Source organism: Gallinula chloropus (assembly GCF_964237585.1).
Source record: "Gallinula chloropus genome assembly, chromosome: 2".
Lineage (NCBI taxonomy): Eukaryota > Metazoa > Chordata > Aves > Gruiformes > Rallidae > Gallinula > Gallinula chloropus.
The window spans coordinates 142,876,323-142,902,638 of NC_140086.1; the positions used below are offsets into that span (position 1 = coordinate 142,876,323).

General features: G+C 36.0%; 1 protein-coding gene across 1 annotated transcript in view; it reads left to right on the forward strand.

The window, feature by feature from the left end:
• Positions 1 to 26,316, forward strand: part of MALRD1 (MAM and LDL receptor class A domain containing 1) — a gene marked incomplete at its 5' end in the record, with an annotated part of 247,426 nt that overhangs the window by 194,392 nt on the left and 26,718 nt on the right. Inside the window, 2 exons of the mRNA XM_084260684.1 lie at positions 4,859 to 4,984; positions 6,743 to 6,809. Coding sequence (XP_084116810.1) covers positions 4,859 to 4,984; positions 6,743 to 6,809 — 193 coding nt within the window. The remainder of the gene's footprint in view (positions 1 to 4,858; positions 4,985 to 6,742; positions 6,810 to 26,316) is intronic.

The following is a 26,316-nucleotide window of genomic DNA, read 5'->3' on the forward strand; positions in this document are numbered from 1 at the left end:
TTTGCAGTTCTGTACATCAGTAATGTTTGAGGCAATCCTGACCTTTTAAGGATTTTGAAATTGAGTCTGTTCATGGAGTACAACAATCTCTGCCCTGATCAAAGAAAAAAGGCTCTCAAGAAAAGTGTGAGGAGAACAGGTTTTAAACTCTGAAACTGCAGTGAGATACCATCAGTTTCAGACAGAGACAAAAGTGAGCATCTGCCCATTTCAACATATTTTTATATCTGTAAATGAACTGTGACTGAATATTTAATTTCAGGAAGTTCAAAATAATTAGCTAAATATATACAAAAAAGAGGCTTTTTGCATATCAAGGCCTTTCTTCCTAAAACTTTCACTCTGCTAAAGTTTTTTTAACAACTTATTTTTCATTCTAATCACAACCAATACACTTAGAAAAATATCATTTTCCAGAGGGATAAAAATTCAAGTCCTTTAACCATTTATATCAAAACTACTGAATATACATACAGGCCCCTGCACATGCTATTTCTTTTACAAAATTACTATAAAACTGACATGGACTTTGCAGACTATCTGTGCATTCCTTTCTTGGCACTTTTGCTTAGAGGTGAGCTATGAGGGTTTGTTGCAAACATCATGATGTTGGGGATATCTCTTACTTTAAATTCCAGATGCCCCCTAAAATAACCCCCTGTCCTGTATTAGAGACCTATTTGGTGTATCTGAGTACGTGTATCCCAACCCCAGACAATAGCAGCTCATGTGTTATCCTAAAATCCCCAAATCCTAGGCTACAAGATTTCCACAAGTATCAGTATTCCCCAAATTGAGATATTCTTTCAGTGCCTTTAAATTCTAAGCAATACTCAGGGAATGAGGAGAAATAAAGTCCTGGTCTAGTCAAAGAACAAAAAATTCTCCATAAATACTGCACAGCCTGGGATTCTGAATTGGATGGAAACTTAGATCTGTGATCACACTGATACTCCAAAATTCAGTTTTGACTATATAAACACATACGTTTTTACAGTGCAAGGTAGGAATATAGAATATAGAAACAGCAACTCATGTTGCTTCTCTGAAGAAGGTGCTGGTTGCAGGGCAAAGTAAAAAGTAGTTAGTAGTAGTTTGGAATGTAATCAATGGAAAGCTGATTACTGTCACAGTTAATTCTTCCTTCAAAATGTATATGCCATGACAGCAGAGCATTTAATCTCTAGCTGTCTACTTTTAACATGTGAAATGCCACGGAATTTCGTCAACAGAAAATTTGGAGAGGGCAAAAAGTTATGGTCTCACAATTTTGTTAGTTTTACTGAAATATTTGCATAATCTATAAAATTGCTTGCTGTGTTAGTAACTTCAGACTCTGTGAACAGTAATAATAACAAAGATTGGGAGTGTGGGATTTTTATAAATTTTAGATTTAAATGACTTTTTTTTCTAATTAGTTATGAACACAGTGTAGGATTTAAACAGTAAAGTTTTGTGGGTGTTTGTTGGTTTTTTATTCCTTTGGCATAGCTCAAATCTTCCTGTTAATGGTAGAAAATTTCAGTTTAGGCATTAATGGCACCTTCTATTCTGTTTGTGCCATGTACCTCAGCAACTTCATTCATTTAAGTGTAGCAATAGGCAGTCAAAAATTCATCATAGAAAGTTTTCTTCTGGGACAAAGACCAGTTGTCAAAATGCATTTTGCATCTTGTAGGGTTAAATATAAAATCCAAAAGAAGGCCAGGACAAAGAAAAACAAAAAAATGCATTAGTCAGATCTGTGCTACAGCCACAATTTCTACCACAGAAATGCTCTTGTGCATGACTTTTGGACATTTATGGGAACAGAATTTCCCATAGAATTTACTCAGTAGTTAGGTTGTACAGCATCATTTTAATAGTGTTTTATACCTACTAATGTGATGGATTTTGTTAATTGCTGCTTTTAGCAAGAAAATCTTGGAACTGTTTTCCAGTTATTATAGATGTTTTACTTGGCCAACCTTCTTGCTGTGAAGGGTAATTTATCTCATCTATTTAATATAATTTAAAAAATTCTTTTTAAATTGCCTGATTTCAATGTTAAGGGCGTAAAACAAACACATTAGCACCAATGGGGTATGTAAAATATTCTTCCACTGGCCCCGACACCATTTGACTGAAGAGCTAATAGTAATGAAGAAAAAATATTTCTCTGTTGCTCCCCAAAATGTATCTATTATAGTCCTGGTAACATTTAAATATCTAGTAAATAGTAAAAGTAGTACACTTTCAAAGGGGCTGTGTTATTTTTATAATTTCTATTGGTTTAATTTGGACATGGAAAATGAAATATTGGCAAAAAGTTAATATTTTATTTTTTTGTGTCTTCACTGTTGTTAATGCCTCCATTTAATATCAGTATCCCGAAAAGGCTTGAAGGCCTCTCATGAAAGTAAAGAATAATTAGTTGCAGAAATCTGAGGCTACTTGTAACCGTGTTAACAGTAAGCAATATTAATTGCAGTTTCAATACAGTAAGAGAAATAACATCTTGTTTTAAAAATGTACTCTTATTCTTTACCTCAGCATCAATAACTTAGTGTCATTGTCCTTTCAGTCTGGAGTGCTGGATCTGTTCATGCTATTCAGCAGTCAGATCCATTACTATGACTGTTCCCACTGTAAGTGGTATAAAATCTCCATGCAATAAACTTGCTCAAGGTAAAGGGACACATCAAAATCACCCTGATGATGAATAGATGTAAATGGAACAAAAATAATTAGCAGTTCTTATGTTTTGTCCTCGGGTATGAGTCCAACAGCCAGTCCAGTACTAGAGGAAAGTGACCTTTTCATATCACAACCCTCACTGTATGTTTTCAGGAACTGAGTCTCTGTATTAGTCATAACATACATGACAGCCCATAAGCAGTATTCTATATCCACGTAATTCACAGCATCCTCCAAAAAGTTGTACAGGAAAGAAAGTTCAAAGCACAGAAGAGTATGTCAAATTTCCAACTTTTTTTCTGTTGAAGTTCTAGTTGGAACATGTAATTATGTGTTTACAGACTGGGTATTTGTGTGTGCAAAATACCACTTATAAAACTGGTTTAAATACCATTGGGACATCATCCCAAAATGCAAAGGGTGTCCAGGATTTGGATCTGATTGAAAACAAAGTAAATATGAGATTATTATTTGGTTAGGAAAGTGCAGCAGAGGGAATGAGACGGTCAGTTATTTTCAGGAAAGGTGAACATTATAAGAGATGGATGGAAGGATATATTACAAATGTTGAATGATGCTGAAATCTGTTGGGTTTTTTCAGCCTGCCAGAACCTGTTCAGCCAGACTGAGTGGTCAAAGAAATGCAGAGCGGAAAAATAAAATTTTGTTCTTGTTACTTTTATCCTGATGTGATTACCAGCAAAATTCCCTCTTCAGTATCAAGAGTTGTCCAGTCAACAGAAGAGACTTTGATATGGAATCATAGAATTATTTAGGTTGGAAAAGACTTTTAAGATCATCAAGTCGAACTGTAAACCTAGCACCCCCAAGTCCACCAATAAAACATGTCCCTGAGTGCCACATCTACATGTCTTTTAAACACATATGCACAACTGCATAGTGACAGTCAGAAGTTTTAAGTTTTTTTAAAGATTAATTTAAATGGGAATCACAAGGAATCTCCTCTTTATAGTTGCTAGCATTGTTCTACAGATATTTCTGCACACTTCAATAAATGGTCATGTAATTGAAAGATTTGATCCTACAAACCCTTACTCACCTGAGTAATTTCATATTTCTGAAGGAATATCAAAACTGCCAAGATAAAAGTTGGAAGATTGTGCTCCATTATTGTGGTCTACATTGAATTCTAATATTTTAAATTTAGTACACTCCTGCCGTCTATATAGGCAAGTAATTTAAATTATATCTAAGGGTGGAAGAGCGAAGTCCTACAGCAGTCTGGCCATCCAGCTTGGGAGCACAGTTCCATGTACACTGGCTAGCACGAGTACACTGGCTCTTGAACCCAAGAGCAGAAAAGTATTATGAAATTTAGGTGGAACCGTGGGGTATTTTTAATATTCTTACATTCTTTCACTCACTCTAAATTCTCAAACGAATAACAATATATCAAACTGATGTGGCCAGCAGAGCTCCCTCTGATTTGCATTAGTGCCATGGTGACAGAATTCAGCTTAAAATAACTAAACAAAAACCTTAGAAAACACTAGTTTAAGGCAGTGAAAGAGAACATTTTGAGACTCTATAGGAGTCTGCAGGACCATCAGGAACGTCCATACATCAGTTACTCAGGAATAAGTCGGTACCTGAAGTTTTATGAGATTGCAACAATATTTCCTCCTCATAATTCTTCAGGTCAAACAAACAAAAAAAAAATCACTGAATGACCCAAAATGGAAAAGTTCTGCAAGTTTATATTTTTCATTATAGTATTTATGTATTTTTATATATTTTAATTATCTCTGAGTGTCTGGTTTCTTGTGATAAAAGGCAACTATACAGTGTCAATTTTTTGTTTCATGTTTTGAAAGTAATTTTAAAACTACGCAATGGATAAGAGGTAATTATGTTTTGTGATAACTTTTTATAGTCTTTCATTGCGATTTTCCAGCTTACTCTCTACATTTTAAGTAAATACACCCTCCTCTCCTTAACAAATATAACATGGGAGTATCCAACTTCTGTAACATCTGTGCTCTGTGCTTTTTTTAGTCATTTATCTACCCAACAGAAAAGTTGTATGTCTCTGAAGATGAAAGCTTGTAGAAGTCACACAGACAATTTTACATCCTATAGTACAAATCAAGTTTTCTGGTAGTTTTTTAATGATGAGAAAAAGAAACATAACTGATAAATTTCATGTTACTTTTTGTTTCAGCCATTAAAGATTGTTTCAATGGTTCTTTGTTATGTGCATCAATGAATCAATGTATAGCAATCTCCCAGCGTTGTGATGGTATTGCAGACTGCATTGATTTCAGCCTTGATGAGTCCAGCTGTTCAGGTACTTAGTTTTGCATTAAAATGTCATTTGAAACAAAAAAAAAAGTATTGTAATTTCCTACTGAATCTTTAGGCAATCCTCGAACTTGACTGAATTGCCTCTGCTAAAACTTAAAAAAATTACATCAGGCATGAATGTTCCTGATAAAAGTATGGCACAGACAAAATATTGAGAAAAAGACAGTTAATATCTTAGTTAATATCTTAATTAATATCTTTACAATTGGTATTTCTTCAGGTATAAACACATTGTTTAAAAAAGCCCAAACTTCTGTAGTATACCATTTAAGGCACTCTCTTGATTTTAGCCAATTGAATAACCACTGAAATTAACCCACAGTTCTGAGACAATAGGATTTTTTTTTGTTCAGGATTTGTTTTGGGTTTTTTTCCAGCATAACACAAATCCAGGTTGGAAAATAAATCAAGATATACACCATTTGTTTTAGGTCAATGCATTTACAACAACATTAAAGTTTGATTTCCAATAGGAAAATGATAGAGAAAGAACTGGGTGATAATACACATCCAGACAGAATCAGATGTTAAAATCTAGCAAAAAAACATATGATGATATGCATAAATAAATTTAGATTCAAAGCATCTGACTCAGTGACAAAATGTGACTGCAGCTCTCCAAGCCAGTTGCAAACTCTGGGCCAGTTCTGTGTTAACAGTGCTCCCACGGCTTGGGTGAATTTGCGTTAGCTGAGAATTTAACTCTCTCTTTTTATAATTTATTTTAAGTTATGTTATAATTTGCACAATACATAGTATGTATTGTAATAATAAATTATTTATCCTATTTTTAAAGTTTATTCACATTCTAAAAGTTTTATTCAGAAAATACTTCAAGGTGGAAGAATATAGAACATAAACTAGCAGACTTGCATGGCAGTAAATTACAAATCTTCCACTAATTTTGTCAGAAAGCAGATCTTTTAAGTAACTTAATTTTCAAAAATTTCTTCATAAAACTAGATGTATGCACACTGAATAATACTATTTATGTGCCTTAAAAATTCTATGTGGTATGTATCCAAAATTCTTTAGGTTCTATTTACATTTTACCAGTCCTTTATTACTAAAGAAAATTGCGGGAGTTCATTTTTGATTTTGAGGGGTTTTTGCTGCAGGAATGTAAAACTAAACTTCAGTAAAACTAAATGTGATGATATGGAAAACCATGTTAAGGGATGTCAAAAGTTGCTAATAGCATGTCACTGACATCCCCCTCAGCTTAAACACTCTTACTGTTTTCAAGACTGATTTCTCTAGTTCTTGTGAGAATGTGATTCTGGGTGTTAAAATTCTGGACATCTTTAATAAGAAGACTGGTGACACGGGAATAAGTGTCTGTTCATCACTCCTATATAAAAGCTATTAATAATAAAGTAGACTTAGGTACTAACTAAATACAAGTTCATTTTTCTCGCTCCTATTTAATACATCCCTGTTTGTTCAAAAATTGAGTAACTAGCAAAAGCTCCATTTCTGGAGTCAAATGAAGCTCTGCCTTGCAAATAATTATAAGCCTGTTTACCAGGATTTGTATAAGCTCAAGAGGAGCCCATTGACTGTAATGTATTTATGACTTCACACTTTTATCACCAAGCCAAGGTCTAAAGGAAGAGTTTTTGGAGGTGCTATGTACCCAAAATGACAGGTGTGAATATTGTCATTTTGAAAATCAGGCAATGACAAATACAAAATGAGAGGGAATAAAATTAAATTTTAATACTTGCTTTTGTGTTCACAGTTTGTCCCGAAGAATACTGCAAAAACGGAGGAAGATGCATCATCGAAAATGACATTCCATTATGCCAGTAAGTTTCATTGGGGATTGACATGTGCTTGAAGTTCGGAAAAGATGCTGTTGAAATAATTGTTTTGATCCCCACGGACTGACATGATGTTTTAACAAGTGAATTTTTAAAAGTTTCCATATGTCTTCAATATTTTTATTTACAGTTAATGAGTTTTGAGAGAAATATTATTTATCAGGTAGAAGTTTCTGTAACTTTCATGTATCATTACATGAGACAACCTATTGGCCTGACATTTTAAGTTGTCTGTGTCTCATGTTTCACGTCAGTATTTAACAATACATGCTTCCATGAAAAATAATGCTTTACATGCAGCAGGTGCTGTGTAACTCAATCAAGACTTACAACAGGCCATGTTCTCATCTTAACTGAACTTGTGATGCATAGACATTAACATGAAAAAGATACTGATTTTTTACCTTTTTGTTCTCAGTTCTTATATTTCCTGGAAAAGGGATGATAGCTTTAGGTGGAAATATCTGCTTCTCTTGAGAGCAACTGCTCTTCTAGACTGCGGGGTAGGTCAGGAAAACAAGCAGAATGTGTAAGAATGCAACAAGCTGGTAGGACAGCAAGGAGACCCCTGAAAAGAGGGGATACTGCCTTCTTAGAGTAGCAGCAGCAAAGTGAGTCTTCATGGATGCCTAGAGGCAACTGTGTGTAGATTACAGTTACCCTAAAAGTCACTCAGTTTGACTAATACTCTTCAGTGGCATGCTGGGCAAGGGGTAAATTTGTTTAAAAATCCTTTTATTTCTACTTTCAGTTACAATGAATACTGACTTTCCTCTGCTTGAGATGCTTGTGTTCTAGTTTCTAAAATTTATGAATTTGCAGTAGATGTTTAAACTACTAAGATTCAAGTTGAGAGTAGATTTTATAAATATAGTTCTTTTCAAGTTTCTTTGATGCTATATGTGTGCACTGTTGTTGCTTAGATATATACAGAGTGAATACTTTGGGATGTCAACCTGACTTTCTTTCAGTAAGATGCTTCAGTAGAAGGTGGAAGGTGAGCTCTGACATCCCTCTAAGATGAAATATCTCTAGACCAGGTGGAAAAGAAAACATTAGATACAAACCTAGACAAATTTTCAGTATAAACTAGAGTGGGTAATGGGGATTGTACATCAGGTTGCTGTCATTTCGGTTCACTCTACCAAAAATAGTTTTTCTTGGTTGGTGCATAATGAATATAGTAACTAATGTTAGTGAGAGGTGACAGTATTTGAGAATGTGACTTCTGATATGGTGGTGGATTTTCTTAGCAAGAATTTGCAAGTAAATGCAGAGCAACATTGCTTTTCAGGTGACAGCTTATTTATTGAATAAAACACAGCTTAATGGCTGTCTTGATCTTTGCTAGCATTTGACTTCTGAGTTATGCTTCTCCTAATTGGTCAGGAAGGTACTTGGGACACATATCAAATGTGTTTATCTTGTTCTTACTACTTCTTGGGGATCCTCTTCTGCTGTCAGACTGTATGAAGCTTTAGTCTGAAACACCACAGCCATTCTCATTTCACAAAATGTTGCTCCTTTTTGTCCTGACTGAGTTCCTTTCTGTCATGGATGAGTACTCTAGTCTAGTGGATAGTGCTAGCAATCAGCACATGCATCTCATGATAACTTGAGCAAAAAATGGCTAGCATTCTTGCAATTTCAATAGTCTCATTTCAAAACTATTCCTTTAATGTTACGGGTACTTTCCTCAATTTTTTGTCCAGTGCTTTTTTGTGTTTATTTTACTTTTTTCTAAAAAGTAAGACCACAGACCTCTGGAAACAAAACAAAACAAAAAAAGAATATTGATGAGAACAAGCAAGCTGGGAAAGGTGTTTGTAGCACATAGAAGTGGAAGGGTGAGATTTCAAAGATTGTACTAGTGGTGAAAAACAAACCCTGAGAACAGAAAAATGTTTTACCAGACTGATAATATGTAACTTTAATTCCTACCAGATAGACAAGATCAATACAATAAATTCAGATTTAAAATATACTGACTCACATATAATAAACTTAATACCATGCTTGTCTTTCATTTTATACGAACACTTTCTATGTAGTATACCAAACTTCAGAGCAGTTACACTGGCTAATAGTAAAGAGTATACTGACAGTACTTTCATTAGAAGTCTCTATGCTTAAGCAGAAAATGTAATTACATTCACTGGCCTGTAATTAAACAATCTTGCTATAAATTAGAAATACATCTTCATTGAATAGTTTTTTAATTACATTGAATACATACCATCTAGCTAACTGAGCTGTGGAGATTAGAATTTCAAGGAGTCATTACCCATAGATAATTAATTAAGTTTAGCTTTGTAGTTGTGTATCTAAATGCTGATTTGGCCCAAAGTATAGAAACTGAATTATTTTGTTTGCTTGCTTTATGTGATAAAATTGAAAAAGATTACTTTCCCTTTTGCATTTTAAGAAAGAATTGATTTACAGGGTAATAATTTATTCAGGGGGTATTTTTGCTTATTCTCCTTAGGAAAGCTAAAGGCGATCTGGTCCTTTATTTTTTACCTCAATCCTCATTTTTAAAATGAGGTCATTATTATAACCACAAATGGTCTTTTTTAATATGCAAATAAAGTATTTATCCCCAGTGGTAAAATAAAAAGCATTAAAAAAAATAACATACTGTTTTCATAGTTGAGACATTTTCTCAGTCTGATTTAGTCTTCAAAATACTAACTTCTGGTTAGTACAATACTTTTTTGAGGAGAACTCATCCAGGGTGGCATACAACTTTAAATAATTCCAGAGTAGACTCATCCCATACCTTTTCAATCAAGTGTCACATGTGCTAAAGGATGGAAATTCCACATCCTCTCTGGGCAGTGTTTCCAGTGTGGAACATAGAGGATATTTTCTAAACATATTTGCCTTGGATGTACTCTTACATGTACTGTTTTCCTGTATTTTGAGGAATGATTGCGGTAGTTGTCTTTAAAAATCTGAAAGGGAAGATTCTTTTGATATCACACAGTATGTCATGAAAATGGAGACATAGTAGTATTCTCACCTAAGTAAAGAAAATGCTTGGAAGCATCTAAGCTGTTATTTGATGGAAATGCAAAGCCTAGAGACTGAGAAGATAGACATAGACAATTCATGAGTAAATCGAGTTTACAATGGGAGAAGATGGCAGTTTCCATTTCAGCTGTTTGCCTGGCTTCTCTCGGAGATTCCTACCTCAGTTGCGCAGAGCGTTGCTGATGTAGCAGCTGCTGAATCACTGCAGATTATTAACCACTGAAGCAAAGCAAAATGGTACCTATTTCACTTCCTTCCTAACGATTTTCTTTTAGATTTACTGAACAAGGTAAATTGCTAAGGCTATATAGAGCCTATACATCTACCCAGGATCATAGTAGTCATGTAAAAGTAATTGTGGATGGAGAAGGAATGGAACAACAAAGTAAACATGAATAAAAACAAAAGCCATGATAAGTAGTCAAAAAGACAAGACGTTGAAAAGAATGCCACACTAAGATCTGCCTTCAGGGAAATGAAGACAAAGGCATTTTTCATATGGTGATATATATACAAACATCTAACATAGAGAAGTTTTTTTTCGTATCTTTACATTACCCAAGTGCCATCTGAAAAATTATGCTGAGGCAAATAAAATAACAGATTTAAGTTGCCTGAGTTGAATAAAATTGAGAACAGGAAGGCAAGTAAATATCTCTGTTCTACAGAATAAATGGGGCTGTCACGGTTTAACCCCCACAGGCAGCTAAGCATAACGCAGCCGCTCATTCACCCCTCTGTTCCCAAAGGGATGGGGAGAAGAACAGAAAAAACCTTGTGTGTTGAGATAAAGACAGTTTTAATAGGCTAACAAAGGAAGATTATGATTAAAAATACTAATAGTAATAATAATAATAATAGTAATAATACAGGTGACGTGCAAATGCCATTTGTAAAAGGGGGAAAAAAGCAGTTGATTGCCCAGTCTGTTTCTGAGCAGCAATTTCAGTTCTTGGCTAGCTTTGCCAGCTATGGAACATAACATTATATGGCAGTTAACATCCTTTCGGCCAGGCTGGGTCGGCTGTCCTGGCTGTGCTGTCCCAGTCCCTTGTGCATCTCTCCTGGGGTGACAAACTGAGAAGTTCTTGACTTTGTGTACAGGCTGCAACTACCTAGAAACCATGAGAGTGTTAACAATATTATTCTTATACTAAATCTAAAACACTGCACTATACTGGCTGCTAGAAATAAAATTAACTCTCTCTCAGCTGAATCCAGGACAGAGACACAGCTTGTTGTAAAAGAAAATACACAGTATATGTATGGAAATGCACCTTTAAAGGTTTGCTTACAGAAGACTCTAAAGTTTCTATCAAGTGACTTCAAAATAAATACATTTGGCCAAATCAGTTTTAGCTAGTGAGAACCTTTCCATTGGGCAAAGTATCATTTATTTCTTTACAAATGGATACACTGACTATCTTGCTCTATTTAGAAGCTGTTACTTTGACCTTTGCTCTTCCTCCTCTTTGCAGATAATAGTATAATCCTGAGGGCAGCTCTTTATCACACTGGAGCTAGCTGCTCCATGCACTTTGCAACTCCTAGAAATGATGAAAAAAACAGCATTTATCACAGTCAAACCTAATTGAATATATAGAGCAGTTTGCCACCATCTCCACTGAGGCAGTGACATTCTATGAAGTTCATTTGTGAGTGGTCTACATTACTTGATTGCTGAATCCAATGATTTCAGAGACTCCTTCAGTTTCTTTATTCTAAAACTAGAATAAAATTGTCCCTATGTAAATCGTATTGACTGCAAATAATCAAAAAACAGATGTTTCGCTCAACTGAAGAAATACAACTGAGCAGACCCAAAGCTTGTCCTCACAATAAATGGTTCTGATCATGTTTTCTGAGAAACCTCTAGCACCCAATTCAAATGTAAATCAGACTTTATCATTTAACTCTTGGGGTTTGGTCTTTTTTTCTGTATGGAAAACTAAATCTACAGATACCTGTAAAACTAGAAACCAGCAAAGCAGCTTATAGTTTTTCCTCTGTCTTCCTGAGGTGAAATATTACTCTGACAAAAGGAACAAGTCTCTCTCCATTGACCCATTGCTAGAATCTGAATAGCACTTACAATGGAAGGATGTAGTTTAGATATAGCCTGTTGGTCAACCTGGAAAGCAAACTATGATCTAGGTATTTTCATTATTTCTTTGTGATATGTTTGCTGAATGAGGAGGGGTTTTACCTGTATAGAAAATCAGGAAAGAATTTCTGGAACAATTCCTAAATCAAACAGCCTAATGAACATTATATACAATTTTACTTGCAGAATTTGGATTTGAGAGGAGCTAACATCTTCAGAAACAGAAGTAACCACGTTTCCTTTTAAAGGGTGAATTTAGTACATTTTAACCTCACTGCAACTCTGAATATCAGTGAGAGAATCACATTTAGAGCCTGATCAAAATAGTTGATGTTTTAATATGAAGATACTATAATCTTATTGAGAAGGGTATAGGCAAGTAAGTATATAAGAATGCTTATTGTAAGGCTTCAGCTCAATTTCAACTCCCTACAATACATAGTATCAGTACTGCTTAGGATGCTAAAAGCATTCAACCTCTCTAATGTCCCATATTTCTATTTTGATTTTCAATTCACTCCTTAAAAACAGAGTCAAAGCAAAACACAGTAACTTACAAGGAGTAGGAAACAATGGTGAGATTTTTATTATTACTAGTTGAAGTGAACTTTATATTAAAATGACTTATACCCCAGAACTATAAGCATTATTACACTTAAAATTAAGGAGCTAGGCTTGTCTACAATAGGGACAAGCTTAGGATCTGGGAAGTGCATCCGTAGGAGAGGATGTTTGTTGAGTAATAATATGACAGATTTTTATAGGGAACAATATTAATTAATGTTGGATATTGGATGTTTGCCAAAGTATGGAGGGTTCCCTGAAGGGTTACTACTATGAACTCCAGCTGCTGAAGCGTAGGAGAGAGAGATGAAAAGCTTTAAATCACAAAATTTTCATTTTATTTTGCTCAAAGGAGGATGGAATACCTGTAAAAACACATAAATACATTTCAAAAGAGAGAAAAACAGGGAACTGAATTATTATATACCAATGAAAGAAGTATAAACACAGGATTGTTCCTGTTCGTCACATTCACATAGCTGTATTCTGTGCACAGAAATTTAAACACATCTTTGTGTATATCTATCTATAGGCACAGAAACTAATGCACATCTATTGGACTACATGAACCAACAGTCCATGTTAAGGTCTTTTAACTATCTTCTAAAAGTAAGACACAGTACTTGGTGTGGAAAACAGTATTTTAACCCTCTATGATTACATCTGCAGGTCTTTAAATTGAAACTTCATTGTCTACAATCAGGTCACCTCCAGAGCCCTCTCTGTAGAAGGTACCTGGAGGGTACTGGTTGGGCATGTCTAATGCAACACAAAATGTATCATAAAAGTTGTAAGGGAGACTTTACATACACACCATCATGTTGAATTTTGAACTTTTACTATAGTGAGATAGACTGGGGTGCAGATAAGCCCATTACAGAGGATAGCGGGAAAGATGGGGATGACGAAGATCTGTATTTAAGAATCTGTCTTATTGCAGAAGTTCATTTGGAATGACATACATCTTCTATGCTGTTCTAACTACACCCTGACATGTGGCCCATCCAGTCTGACTCACAAGACTCCCTGGTGTCACAATGAACTCAAGCTCTCTTGCACATTTGCAATTTTTCTTCTTGCTCAGCCAGTGTGAATTTAAGTCTCCAAGAATTATGCCCTTTGTGCTGTTGCTGGGTGGTTAAGGGATTGTCTAAAAGCAAAAATTCTTCTAAATTAAGAACTTTTGAACTTTTCTCACCAGCTTTTGCTGTGTTGACTGATCTGGAAAGCTCTGTGCATTTTAATTTTAAATACACATACAAACATAGAGGATTTTTCTCAGCAACTGCAAGGATCTTTTCATGTTTGCTATTGCCCTAATCAGCTACTAGGCTACATCTCTAAGCAGTAACTGTGCTATTCCCACACAGAATTCTGTGTAGCTTTTAGGGGAAAAGTACATACACATTTCAGCTAAAATAATTTTGTCTGCAAGTCATATTTTCAATGTACAGAAACATTTATTTTTTTAAAAAAAGCACTGGATTTTAAAATATATGTTAACTTTGATGTAACTTCAAAAGTCTGTTAAGAAATTGTGGTTCATGAAAGAGTTAATTGATCTCAACACCAGTTAGTACAGGAATAAACATCAGTCATCAAGCTAGGCCTCAGAATTCAGTAACCTGCAGGAGGCAGAGATTTTGCTTGTTTGTTTTTAAATGGTGGTGGTGAGAAAGGTTTAGATTTAAGCGATTTCCCTATGGATAAGCAAACTGCTTGGCCAGGACGTGTGATATTTTATCTTAGTCGTTGCTTATTTGCAGTGTGTGTGCTTTTGTATCAGCAGACTAGACAACAAAGCAGAACACAGATAAATCATACAGCAGATTTCTGGAAAGTTATTTGGCTCCCTAGCCTTGCTGAGCTAAACCATGCCTTAACTTTCCCTCTGTGCAGTCACATGGAAGCCAAAACTGTGGTGATTCTCTCTGTGGTCACTGAGAAAGGATTGTCAGTGAGCCCAAATTGGCTTCTCTTGTTTTATCTCTATTTCTGTATGTACTTGTAGTACCTTGGAAGCTGTATAAAGTCCTTGGATGGTTTTCAGGTATCAGCTGTGTATAAACACATGCATTGTACCTAGACTAACCCTCGACAAGTGGGTGTTGGAAAAGAAAAGAAAACAGTATTGGAGACAACACAATACATAAAAATGGCTTCTTTAACATAACTGCTAGGTGACATTATACAGTAAGGATTGTCTAAATTCTAACATTAAATATGTTTAAGCTCCTGGTTGTTTACTTTGTATATTTTATATATATATATATATATATATATATAAATATATATATAATATATATATACTGCTTCATAAGTTTCCTCATTTCCACTTAGAAATTTTTAATTTTCTACTTTAATCTTTTTATCATTCATCCTTATTTTCCACTGTGGAAAATCCAACCAAAATTCAATCAGTCCCCTCCTCAGCTGGACAGAAGAGAGAAAATATAATAAAAGGCTCATTTGTTCAAGATAAGGACAGGGAGAGATCACTCAACAATTACTGTCACGGTCAAAACAGACTCAACGGAGTAGGATAACGAGAAACTAAAACCCGAATTTCTAACCACCTCCCCCTACCCCTCCCTTCTTCCCAGGATTAACTTCACTCCTAATTTTTCTCTGCACCCCAGCAGCAAAAGGGGACAATGGGGATTGGGAATTTGGGTCAGTTAATCACAAATTCCCTCTCCTGCTCCTTCTTCCTCAGGGGGAGGATTCCTAACACTCTTCCCCCGCTCCAGCCTGGGGTCCCTCCCACAGGAGACAGTCCTCCATCAATTTCTCCAGTGTGGGCCTCCTTTTTGGGATGTAGTCTTCAACACCAGACTGTTCCAGTATGGGTCCCCCACAGGGTCATAAATCCTGCCAACAAACTTGCTCCAGCACAGACTGGGGGTTGCAGCCTCCTTTGGCTGCATCCACCTGCTCCAGTGTGGGTTAATCCACAGGCTGCAATTGGTTATCTGCTCCACCATCATCTTTCATGGGCTGCAGTGGGTCAGCCTATCTCACCATGGTCTTCTCCACAGGCTGCAGGTGATTCTCTGCTCCAGCACCTGCAGCTCATCCTGCCCCTCCTTCTGCACTGACCTTGGGGTCCACAGAGTTTTTCTGTCACATGTTTTACCTCATCTCTTTGCTGTTGTTGTTTCACAGTAGTTTCTTCCCCTTTTTAACTGTGTTATCCCAGAGTTTCTACCTCTGTTCCTGATGGGCTTAGCCTTGGCCAGTGCCCAGCTGACTTTTACTTTATTGGACATGGAGAAAGATTCTAGCAGGTTCTCACAGAAGCCACTCCTGTAACCCCCCTTGTGACCAAAACCTTGCTGTGTAAACCCAATACATCCATTAATGAAACACCTGCCTAACTCAGTTTGGTGGCAGAAGCTGTGTGAATAAAAAAAATTTTTAGATGCTTAAGGTTGTCAAATGCCGCTAAGTACAGGATGACTACCTACTGTTCAATGGAGCCTGTATAAGCAGTCCTTGCATGCCCAAGCTTCCTATGCAAGCTACCAATAGTGCAGCTTTGCATGACAAGGAGCTGAAGAAAATATTTTTAAAGCAGTACTGCATAGAGCTGAATATCCTAATGATTGTTTTTCACAGGGCAGAATACTAGTTTCTAAACAGTTATTTTTCCTCTGATAATTTTATTTTCAGATTTTAGGTATTCTTTTGCAAACCACTTATTTCTATCCGGTGAATTATAGTGTGCAGTTTGATTTGTATTGTAATGTATTAGAAAAAAAAAAAAAAAAGCCAGCGGGAGTTTTTTAAACATCCATTATTAACAACCTTCAATAAGTAGGGAAAAAAGCTTTTATTTGCTTTGTTTTTCTTTATCCCTTCTGTAAATTAATACTTTATTAATGTGAAATTTATTTGGGACTTAGGAAAATGGAAGAAGATCTCTTAAAGCTTGTTTAATATTTCAGTATGTGGAAAATATTGTGTTTACACAGTCATAGAAACTCACAGAGATTATCTTCCCATCACATTTTCTTCTAGAGGTGAAGGTGAGGAGATTTGGGAGAATATATTTTGAAGCTGCATGGCAGCTATTCATTATTATAGTGCTAAGGTTTTATTAGGTATCTTATAAATTTTTCCTTCCATTTTTTAGGGTGTCCCATATGTTATCAGTAAAATCTATCAGCATGGCTTTTTTGGAATAAGATCAGAAACACACCCCACACCACCCCAGACTAAGAGTGTTCAAATTAATGTAAATGTTACTTAATCAGATATTTTTCTAATGGATCATAAAACAGTAAAGGAAAGCTACAGATGTGCATGCACCTTGGTAATGAATAACATAAACTTGATTATACCAGAATACTTCAATTATCCTATACATACACACATATATATAACACTTCTACATCTATCTAGTACTTTGTGCCCTTAGAACGTTTTGTGGTGTGCTGTTACTAGAGACAGCAAGATACAAGTCACTGAAACACAAAGTTGTTCATATACCTGATGCTTTAGTCTGACCTACAAATATCACACTTACAGAACTATGAACATTGCATTTCAGGATAGGAATACAAAGCACAACTGAAATATAATATAGTTGTTATATTATCAAATTACTCTTTATTACCTTTCTAAAATTAAATAATATGTTTATATTGTCACTGTAATATATCATACAGTAAGACCAAAGTCAGACTTTAATAGGTGTCACAATGTGACCACGACTGACCTTACAGTATTTTATTTATATATATATATATATATGTTTTATATGGCATAACCATTGTAATTATGGAAAATATGGTGAATATCTTATTAGTTTTCTCTCTTCGGCCTATATGGTCAATGTCACTTGAGTTTTAGTCTTGTGGAAAAGTCTAGACAATGTTTTCCTTAATCATCCTGAGTTACTCTACAACTCTGTACCCTGAACTTCGCCTAATACCTACAGGCAGGTTCTATCTGTACCTTGTACAATCTTCCTTAATTTTCATTTTAAGATGTGTTCTTAACTATCTCATCTAAGTTCTTACTCAAACTGACTTCATCATGAGTCTCAGTTACTGAAACATTGTCCGCTTCCTTTGCCTGAATAATTTCAAGGTATTTAGTTTATGTTCCTCTGAAAGCAGAGAGGATTCTTCTGAATGTTGCTTTGATCATATTGTTCTTTTTGTGTTTCTTCCCCCTCTTTCTTACTGCATCAAATTTTAATTACTGACCTTGCTTTCAAAGCCTTCATAATTTATTCCCACTCCATATATCATTCCACATTTGCAATTATAATTAGAATACATTTCAAATACTGGATGCTAATCCAGGGTGTAATATTGACAGCATAACCTCTCCCCTACCTGGCACAAAACAATATAAATAGACTGCTTATGTTTTATCAGGTTTCTGCACCCTTGTCAAAGTTTGTCAAAGCCCTTTATAACTGCTGAACAGAAAGCAGGTATCTCTTTCAAAATAACTTCATTCTAAATGTGCATGAAACAAGGACTGAACACAGGAAGGAATTATGCATATGCTTTCCTTATAAATCCAGGGAATCAAAGCGTAGTATTATAATCTTGCTTCTGACATTTGAGCTTCTTTTACAACTTTTTCATCTTCAGTCTCTAGCCTTCTTTTTTAATAACCTGTTTGGTTCCGGGAATATGAAATCCTCACAGCTGGTATTGGCCTGCAAAAGCTAGAGCAAATAATTTGGTAAATTTTCAAGGCCATCTTTAGTTGTATTTTTTTTCCTATAATTGTGAAGAATGTACCAGTATTCCCAAAAAATGCACAGCAGTGAACTGTAAAATTATTTTGTAAAGGCAGGCTAGACTGACACATTCAAAGCTCTGTTGATGACATTTCAGAAACACACATGTACTGCAATAGTAATCAAAATGAACACTTTCCCCTTTTTCAGGCTGGCTGAAGAAAGTAATTTATAGTTCATAAGGTCTTTGAGGAAAGAAAAAACAAAGAAAGAGACCAAAAATACCAAATAAAACCTTTGTTAATGTCATGGTTTGAACGCTTTCGTTTGTGTGTTTTTTTTTTTTTTTACTTGGAACTGGAAGAAGAATAATTTACATCAAATTTGTAGGATACTAGGGATATGATATTATTTCTTAAATATGCAGAATTTACCCTAATTCTCTGTATTATAATTTGTTTAGACTTAGCTAAACTTTACACAGTGGAATTAAAACTTAAATAGATTTATTGTTTTTATTCCTTTCGCCACCACCCACAAGGGCATGATAATGAAAATGAGATTAGTGTTTATCTTTCTCAAATTCCCAAGATGAGGAACTTTTTTTTGGGGGGGTGGGGGTGTAGAATGACAAACATTTTCAGGTCAAAAGAAGAAATTTCATCAAAATATTTGCAAAAAATTCTGTCCGGTCAGAAAAGTGTCTATGAAGTTATTTTTGAGGGACAATATCCCATCAAGCCTAAAGAAAATCTCTGGAATATTTAGGAAGGAAGAACGCTCGTCTTCATTCTTAGATTGTGCCTTTCTGAGGAGGGGGGTTGTTATAAATTTTAAAGTAATAGCCAGTCAAGATTCACTAGTCTCAGAACTAGACTGGGATATCGCTGTACAAATACATCAGGAACACATGTGCTAAATGATGCAGGGAAGAGGTTCTCAGGAGATCTGAAAAATCAGTTTCCTTCTTTTGAATGAAGTGTATACTCATGACAAAATATTTCCACCCAGTGTCCCAAAATAGTCTCACTTCTAATGTTACCGAAATACAAAAGTTGTCAGCAGACTCTTTTATCTGTGGCTCATATTCTTGGGTAGTATTTGTGAAAAAAGAAGCACAGAAAAATTGTAAAGCACACATTTTTTTAGTTGTTTAAAAAGTTATTGAAGCTAAATATTCAGAGCAGTGTCAGTCTATGCTCATGACTAATTTCATTCTTCTGCAACAAAGAACCCACATGAAAATTTTTTCTTGATGTTATTTTATAGGCAGTTCAAGCAGTTTCTGGCATAGATTTATGAAGCTTCACAGAAAAAGTGGCTGAACCTTTAAAGAAACCAAAATTTTTGAAGTAAGAATTGTAAGGCTACAGATAAATATGCTTGATGCACTTAATGTGCATGCACATTCATTCTGCTTCTGTAAGGGTATAAAACTACAACTAGCCCTTTAAGTACAAGGCTGGAATTGAGGATTTCTGAGATCAGCATGTGCAGCTGCTCTAATATATGGTCTTCCAAAGCACACATGCAATTTAAAAGTCCATATTCTATCTACTTTCAAGATGCTTTTTTTGATGCCATATCCCTTAAGCATTAATAAAGTTCACCGTTTTCCTCTCTGTAACTTACTTTCTCATTAGTAATGAGCTTATAGCAGCATTCCTTCTCATCCAACACTTCTTGGCATCTTTCTTTCATGCTTTTAAAGACAGGGACTCTTTGGAGTTTTGTGTGCTTTGATGAAATGTGACACAGAAATAATAACAAACACAGGAACTGCAATAGTAAATTTTAAGTACACAAATAAACGTTCAGGTTCTACATGTTCCTTGAGACTTCTGAGTGTCCTGAGAAACCAGTGAAACAGTTTCTGGAAAAAACCCAAACAATACTGTTGTCAAACGTGGAATCATAATAGGAGTTCTTGCAGAACATTTGGGTTTTCTTATGTGCTTCTTTCAAAATGTTGAAAACCAAATTAATAAACAGCACACTTCTGCTATTTATTTTTTAATGTTGCTGAAGCTTCTGGAAAACTGGTGTCAGAGTAAGGCAATGATAGATGTGCATAACACTTTGATAAATAAACTCTGTTGGGCTTTAGTAATGAAGTACCAAACTCTACTTAAAAATCTTCAGTAAAGATTATTTTCAATAATGTATTAAAGCAAAACTGATATGGCATATTCTAAACAGCAATCAATATCTCTACATCTTTAATCTCTACTCATTTCTGCTATCTAAATGTTATTTTCTGTGTCCATTTCTGCTTCTTTATGGAATGTGAACTAAATTCCTCGTAGTGAAGTATCAATGACATTAATAGAAATTCCACACGTGGATCTAGGATAGACCTTACATATCCCTTAGCAATGAATGTATCGAGATTCATCTGTATTTTCCAAATAATTCAAGGGTAAGATAGGAATTGATACAGATATTTTAGCTCTCTAAAAAGTGCTGGTCTTTCCCAGTAATTACCCTGAGTTTTCAGCCACTTCAGGCAAACTACAATTCTATGCAGATCACAGAGGTTGGAGGGATTATTTGCCTTTCCATCCACATTCATTTTGAAACCCTGTGTTTATGAAATGTCATGAGAAAAATACTGCATTTCCTAAACTTCCTTGTGATTAGCTAAGCTGGGGTTTAGGGGCCAGAGAATGGCTTTCTGCCACTGCATGGTTACCACAAAATAAGCACATCTGCTGTAACTTTAAAATTGTGAATCCAGTAATGCTTTCCTAATCACCACAGATATGGCGCACAGGACATTTCTCCAGTTCTTGGCTCTTGACTCCCAGTGAAGTCACCACCCACAAAGTATTGTCTGTGCAAGTCAAACTTCTGGCAGCAGACTCAAAAGCAAAGGCTCAGACCCAAACCATAAGAGATATGTCAGCAAACAGTTTAACTTCCTTTTTGCTGTGTGGGTGACCAGAGCAACAGGAAGGCTGTTTTTATTGAATCCTCATGGAAAGTAAGTTCTCAAAGTTTCTTTCTTGAGTAGGAGATAAAAAAAGAGCTGGAACGGAACTGCTTAGGGACAAGCACCAAAGCAGCATAATTAACCTCAAAGATAAATAAACTCACTTAAAGGGTTATTCACAAGAACACCAAGTGCATGAATACCAAGTGTTGATCTCAGGTTACCCCATCACCTTTCAAGAAAAGACTGAGGGTGACCTGAGATGCTAGCAACAATTCAATGGTGAAATAAAAACCAAAATTCAGTACTCAGCTTACAAAACTGTTTGCACTGATGTTCATACAAGTTCTACAATTTGTTCATGCCTGCAACAAATCCTGTTTCCACTCTTGTCAGTACTTTGGCTCCAGAGGTTTTGTATTTCTAGCGTTATTCTTGAGCACTAAAAGAAGCTCATAGGACTAAGTAACACTGGAGTGAACCAGTTCTTCAGCTGATGTAAATGTTCCTATCACTGTAAAGAGAAAAAGCCAGCCAACCTTACACAAACTCTCACTCTACAAATTGGGCAGGATTTTGTTCATTTCTTACCAAAAGCAATTGCTTTGAAACGGAGCCTTGTTTTAACTGATTTAATGTTAGACTTGAAGACACAGTTTTTCATTAAAATCTGGCCTTCATTTTTCCATTTAATTTTTAATTTTTTGCTAAACAGTCCTTCACAAAGTTACATTTTTACATGACCAGAAATAATCTGCTGGTCTGCTGAACAATGAAACAATTCCATCATGGTATTAAGCTGTATAAACTACTTAAACATGGTACTTGACCTAGATTGTTTTTCATCTTCTGATTTAAAGTTTGTGAAAAAGCCCAGTCTTCAAGTGCACATTCTGCATTTGACAGGCAGTTGTTCTTTTTGAATATTCAAAGAATAATTTTTATAATCCTTATGAAAAGATTTCCCAAATTTAAATTTCCAGGTTTTTTCTCATGACTTGTAACATAGTTGATTTGGGTTTACTCTTTGTTATAGTCTTATTTTGTTGTAGTCTTAATTTCTTGAATTGAAGTTTCTTCAGATCCAGCTTGAAATGTCTTTTTTTCTAAAGTAATGCCAACAAGTGTCTACTATGTGAAACCAGTAGCAAGGGTATTATTTTTAATTTGTATTTGTAACAACACATTACTTTGTCTTGGTTGCTAAGTTTGCTTTGTTTACCCACTTCTTTTCCTTAGTAAGATCTCTGTAGAAATATCCTGCAAAGTAGTCATATGGCATTTACTATATGTCCAAAATAAAATAATATATCAGGAAAGACACTTTTTCATTGGAATTCCAAAACAAAACAAGCAAAGAGGCCCAGGAAATATTATATAATCTGCAGCCTGTTATGGGCTGGCAGCATTATTACTCTTCCATCTTCAGAAAGCCTCTCTGCTCCAGTGTTTGTGATTATATCCCCATCTAAACACTGGCCCTTCAAAGTAAGTCTTTGAACATAAAAGAGGATTATAAACATTCCTTTCTCTCCTGGATATTTGAGCAAAAGATCCAGAATTGAATTCTTTGGAATAGAAGTCTGCCATAACTTTAACAGTTTAAAGGAGAAAAGCTGTATGTCCATAAAGTATTAAAAATATATTTATGAATCAAACTTAGATAACTGCTGTACAACACACCAAAATGCTGTTAATTAAGTATCACCACCTAAAATTCTTGCCTGTTATAAGTAGGTGAGTAACAAATAGTTATATTTTAATGTTTGTAGGATTAAAGTTCAGTTTTTGGCTTTTTATTCTGTCAAGTGATTTTAGAACTCATTAAAAAGCAGGGGTGTGTGTAGTGTGGAGAGAGGGGGTGTAGGGTGACTGGAGTTCAGTCATGCTTATCGTTAAGGCCTGGGGTGAAATTTGTTCTCTTACCCATTCTGAATAACTTTTATTCTAAAATGCAAATTATTTCCTGTCCTACAAGTCAGTTAATTTAGCCTTTCATCGGGTCAGCCTAAGCAGAAAGCTGAGTCTTCCATACCCATTTTGCTCACTTAAGCTCAGATAGGATGAGGAATCTGGAAGGAGATGAAGAATCAGGCAGTGTATGAGTGAAATCTCTCTTCTGGGGTTATGTAGGTGTGTTCCTAAACTAGTGGAGCTCTGAGTGAACAGAAAACATTTTTAAGACCTTTAACTAAGAGAGGGATGTGTTTGGTTAATAAATGAATAGGGCAATATCAATGATATGAGCCAGCAGTGTGCCCAGGTGGCCAGGAAGGCCAATGGCATCCTAGCTGTATCAGAAATAATGTGGCCAGTAGGTGTAGGGAGGTGATTGTGCCCCTGTACAATTGGTGAGGCCACACCTCGAGTACTGTGTCCAATTCTGAACTCCTCACCAGAAGAAGGACATTAAGGTCCTTGAGCGAGTCCAGAGAAGCTGGTGAAGGGACTGGAAGGCAAATCATATGAGGAGCGGCTGAGGGAGCTGGGGATGTTTAGCATGGAGAAGAGGAAGCTGAGGGGAGACCTTATCACTGCCTACAATTACCTGAAAGGAGGTTGTAGAGAAGTGGGTGATGGTCTCTTCAGCCAGGTGATAGGAGTTAGGACAAGGGGAAATGGCATGAAGCTGGGCCAAGGCAGGTTCAGATTGGATGTTAGGAAAAAAAATTTTACTGAAGGAGTTGTCAGTGTCTGGAACAGGCTGCTTAGGGAGGTGGTTGAGTCACCATCCCTGGATATGTTTAAAAAAAGGGTAGATCAGGTACTTAGAGATATGGTTTAGCATAGGAAGGGAATGATTGGACTTGATCATCTTAAAGGTCTTTTCCAACCTTGTAATTCTGTGATCCTGTGATCCTGTGATAGCGTTGAAGGTAGATTATCTCAAGAGCTAAAAAGTTTAAGGTAGGATATTAGGGACAATAAGCAGAGAGAGGTGAAATACTGGTAAAACATTGTTTCCTCCAAGTCTGGTTACTTTTGGCCCTTACAGTGTAAGAGCTAAGAGAAGAAAACAGAAATACCTTTTCCTTTCAATTTCCTCTGTGAAGAGCCTCCCTACAAGATTTTTCACAACTAATTTGCAGGAAAGGAAGAGAAGGTGGGAGGGGAGGAAGAAAGGGAAAAGGGAAAGAAGAAGGGATGGAAATCAGCAAAACTTCTGGCATTCATTGTCCATGCCACAGTGTACACTGGTGGCTGTCTACACTAGAAGCTTGTCCATTCATCAAGATTTCCTCCTGTACTGTTCATCAAGATACAACTCTGGTGCAGGGCCACTCTCTGAGATTTGTGGTAAATATCTGGTGACCCTTCCTTTAGTCCACCAGACACAATGACTTACAAGAAAAAGATATGTCTGAGATCATTATTGCAGCATACTAGTCTTACGGACATTAGACAAGGTTACAAGCAGAACAGAGAAATTCTGTATTTTTAAACTTCTTTTTAGGTTGATACCCTAAGAAAATAAGGTTAGTGTGACTGAACTGCTATTCTATTTGACAGTCCATAATTCTTCCCACCCAAATCCATATTTACATAGTCATTCAATTTTGCCCAATCTTGACAGGGGTGATGATAGAAATGTCCAAGGCATGATATCCCTAAAACATTTTGGAAAAAAAAGTTTATTATAGAAAGACATGAAAACGTAATTTTAGTCCTCTGCTCTCTCCAAAATAAGGCAAAATGGTAGTATTTGCTCGATAATCATCTGTCCTGTTTGCCATGCATACACTTGTCTCCTGGAACAATGCCAACTCTTGTCCAGCAGCAGTGTGTGCTCATGGGAGAGAGTAGGGAAGATCTGAGAGAAATAGGCTGATGAAGGAAGAAATAATGAAGATGTGAAAAAAGTTGTTATTGAGAGTATAAATGGATCTTAACACGTAGGAAACTAGTAATTGTTAAATCCCCCGTTAGCAAAACATATTTTTATTAAAATCACAAATAATAGGTACTATATACAATCTAACATATCAAGATATTAAAATCTTCAATAAAAAGATAATTAAGATAATAAAGAAAATACAAATATTTGTCACTCGTTTTATAATTTGTAGAAGAGTCTCTATATTTTTTTAAAATATTTGTAATAGTAAGCCTTAGAAATTGGGGCTTAATGAAGTCCACCATGCAGGATGATTTCTTCTTGGCCTGCCCCCTTTTCAGCTAAGCAGAGAAAGGCTGACTTTCCTGCCCACTTCCCATCAGCTCCATATCTCCTCCTGAACTTGTGTACAACACCTACATATGCCACCAATACCTGTGACAAGGGTTTTTTTGCTAGGTGTGTGACCATATTGTCCCACCCACAAGATGAGGACCCCAAAAGAGGTTCTAACAAGGTTGTAATATTTTATGACCTACCCTAAGGTCAAACCCAGACCAAGATAAAAGCATTTGGCTATTTTTTCCTAATAATATTGTTGTGTTATTTTTTTGATCCCATAAGATGTACTTGCACCATGCTCTATCTTAAAAGGGGGTGTGCCCAGACTGAACACAAAAAGGCTTCTAAACTAAAAGCCAGCTTTTACTGGACACTGAATTTGAACACTATTTAAAGAGAGAAAACTCAGTATGACTAGGGCAATAGAGAAGAAATAAAATCATAGAATCATAAAATGTGTTAGGTTGGAAGGGACCTTTAAAGGTCATCTAGTCCAACCTCCCTGCATTAAGCAGAGACATCGTCACTAGATGAGACTTAAAGCATTTGCTCACAGCTGTCTCCTTACCTACTTATCCTCATAGATGTGTTTTCGTGTCCCAGCTCTTTGAGGGGACACATGGACACTTTCTGCGTGGCCACAAGCTCTGCTCCTTCTCCTGTGGCCCAAAGGAAGCATTGCCCTGGCTCCAAGGGTCAGCGCCTCTCTCTCAGTTGTTTCTCAGTCATTCCTGTGGAAGCCTCAGTCTGGAGGCTCTGTGCCGTGTTTCCCAATCCTGACAATCCTGATTTCATCTGCAGGTCCGATCTTGTCCCTAGCTCTTCTCCAGCTGTTCAGTAGTTTCCCAGGAAAAGGGCACCCAGCCTCCTCTTTCAGAGGGTTCAATGGAAGCTAATTATGTAGACTAAAGGAACTTAGCATAAAGCTGAAAACAAACATGCAATATACCTATCTAATTCCATTTGGAAAGAAATAGACCA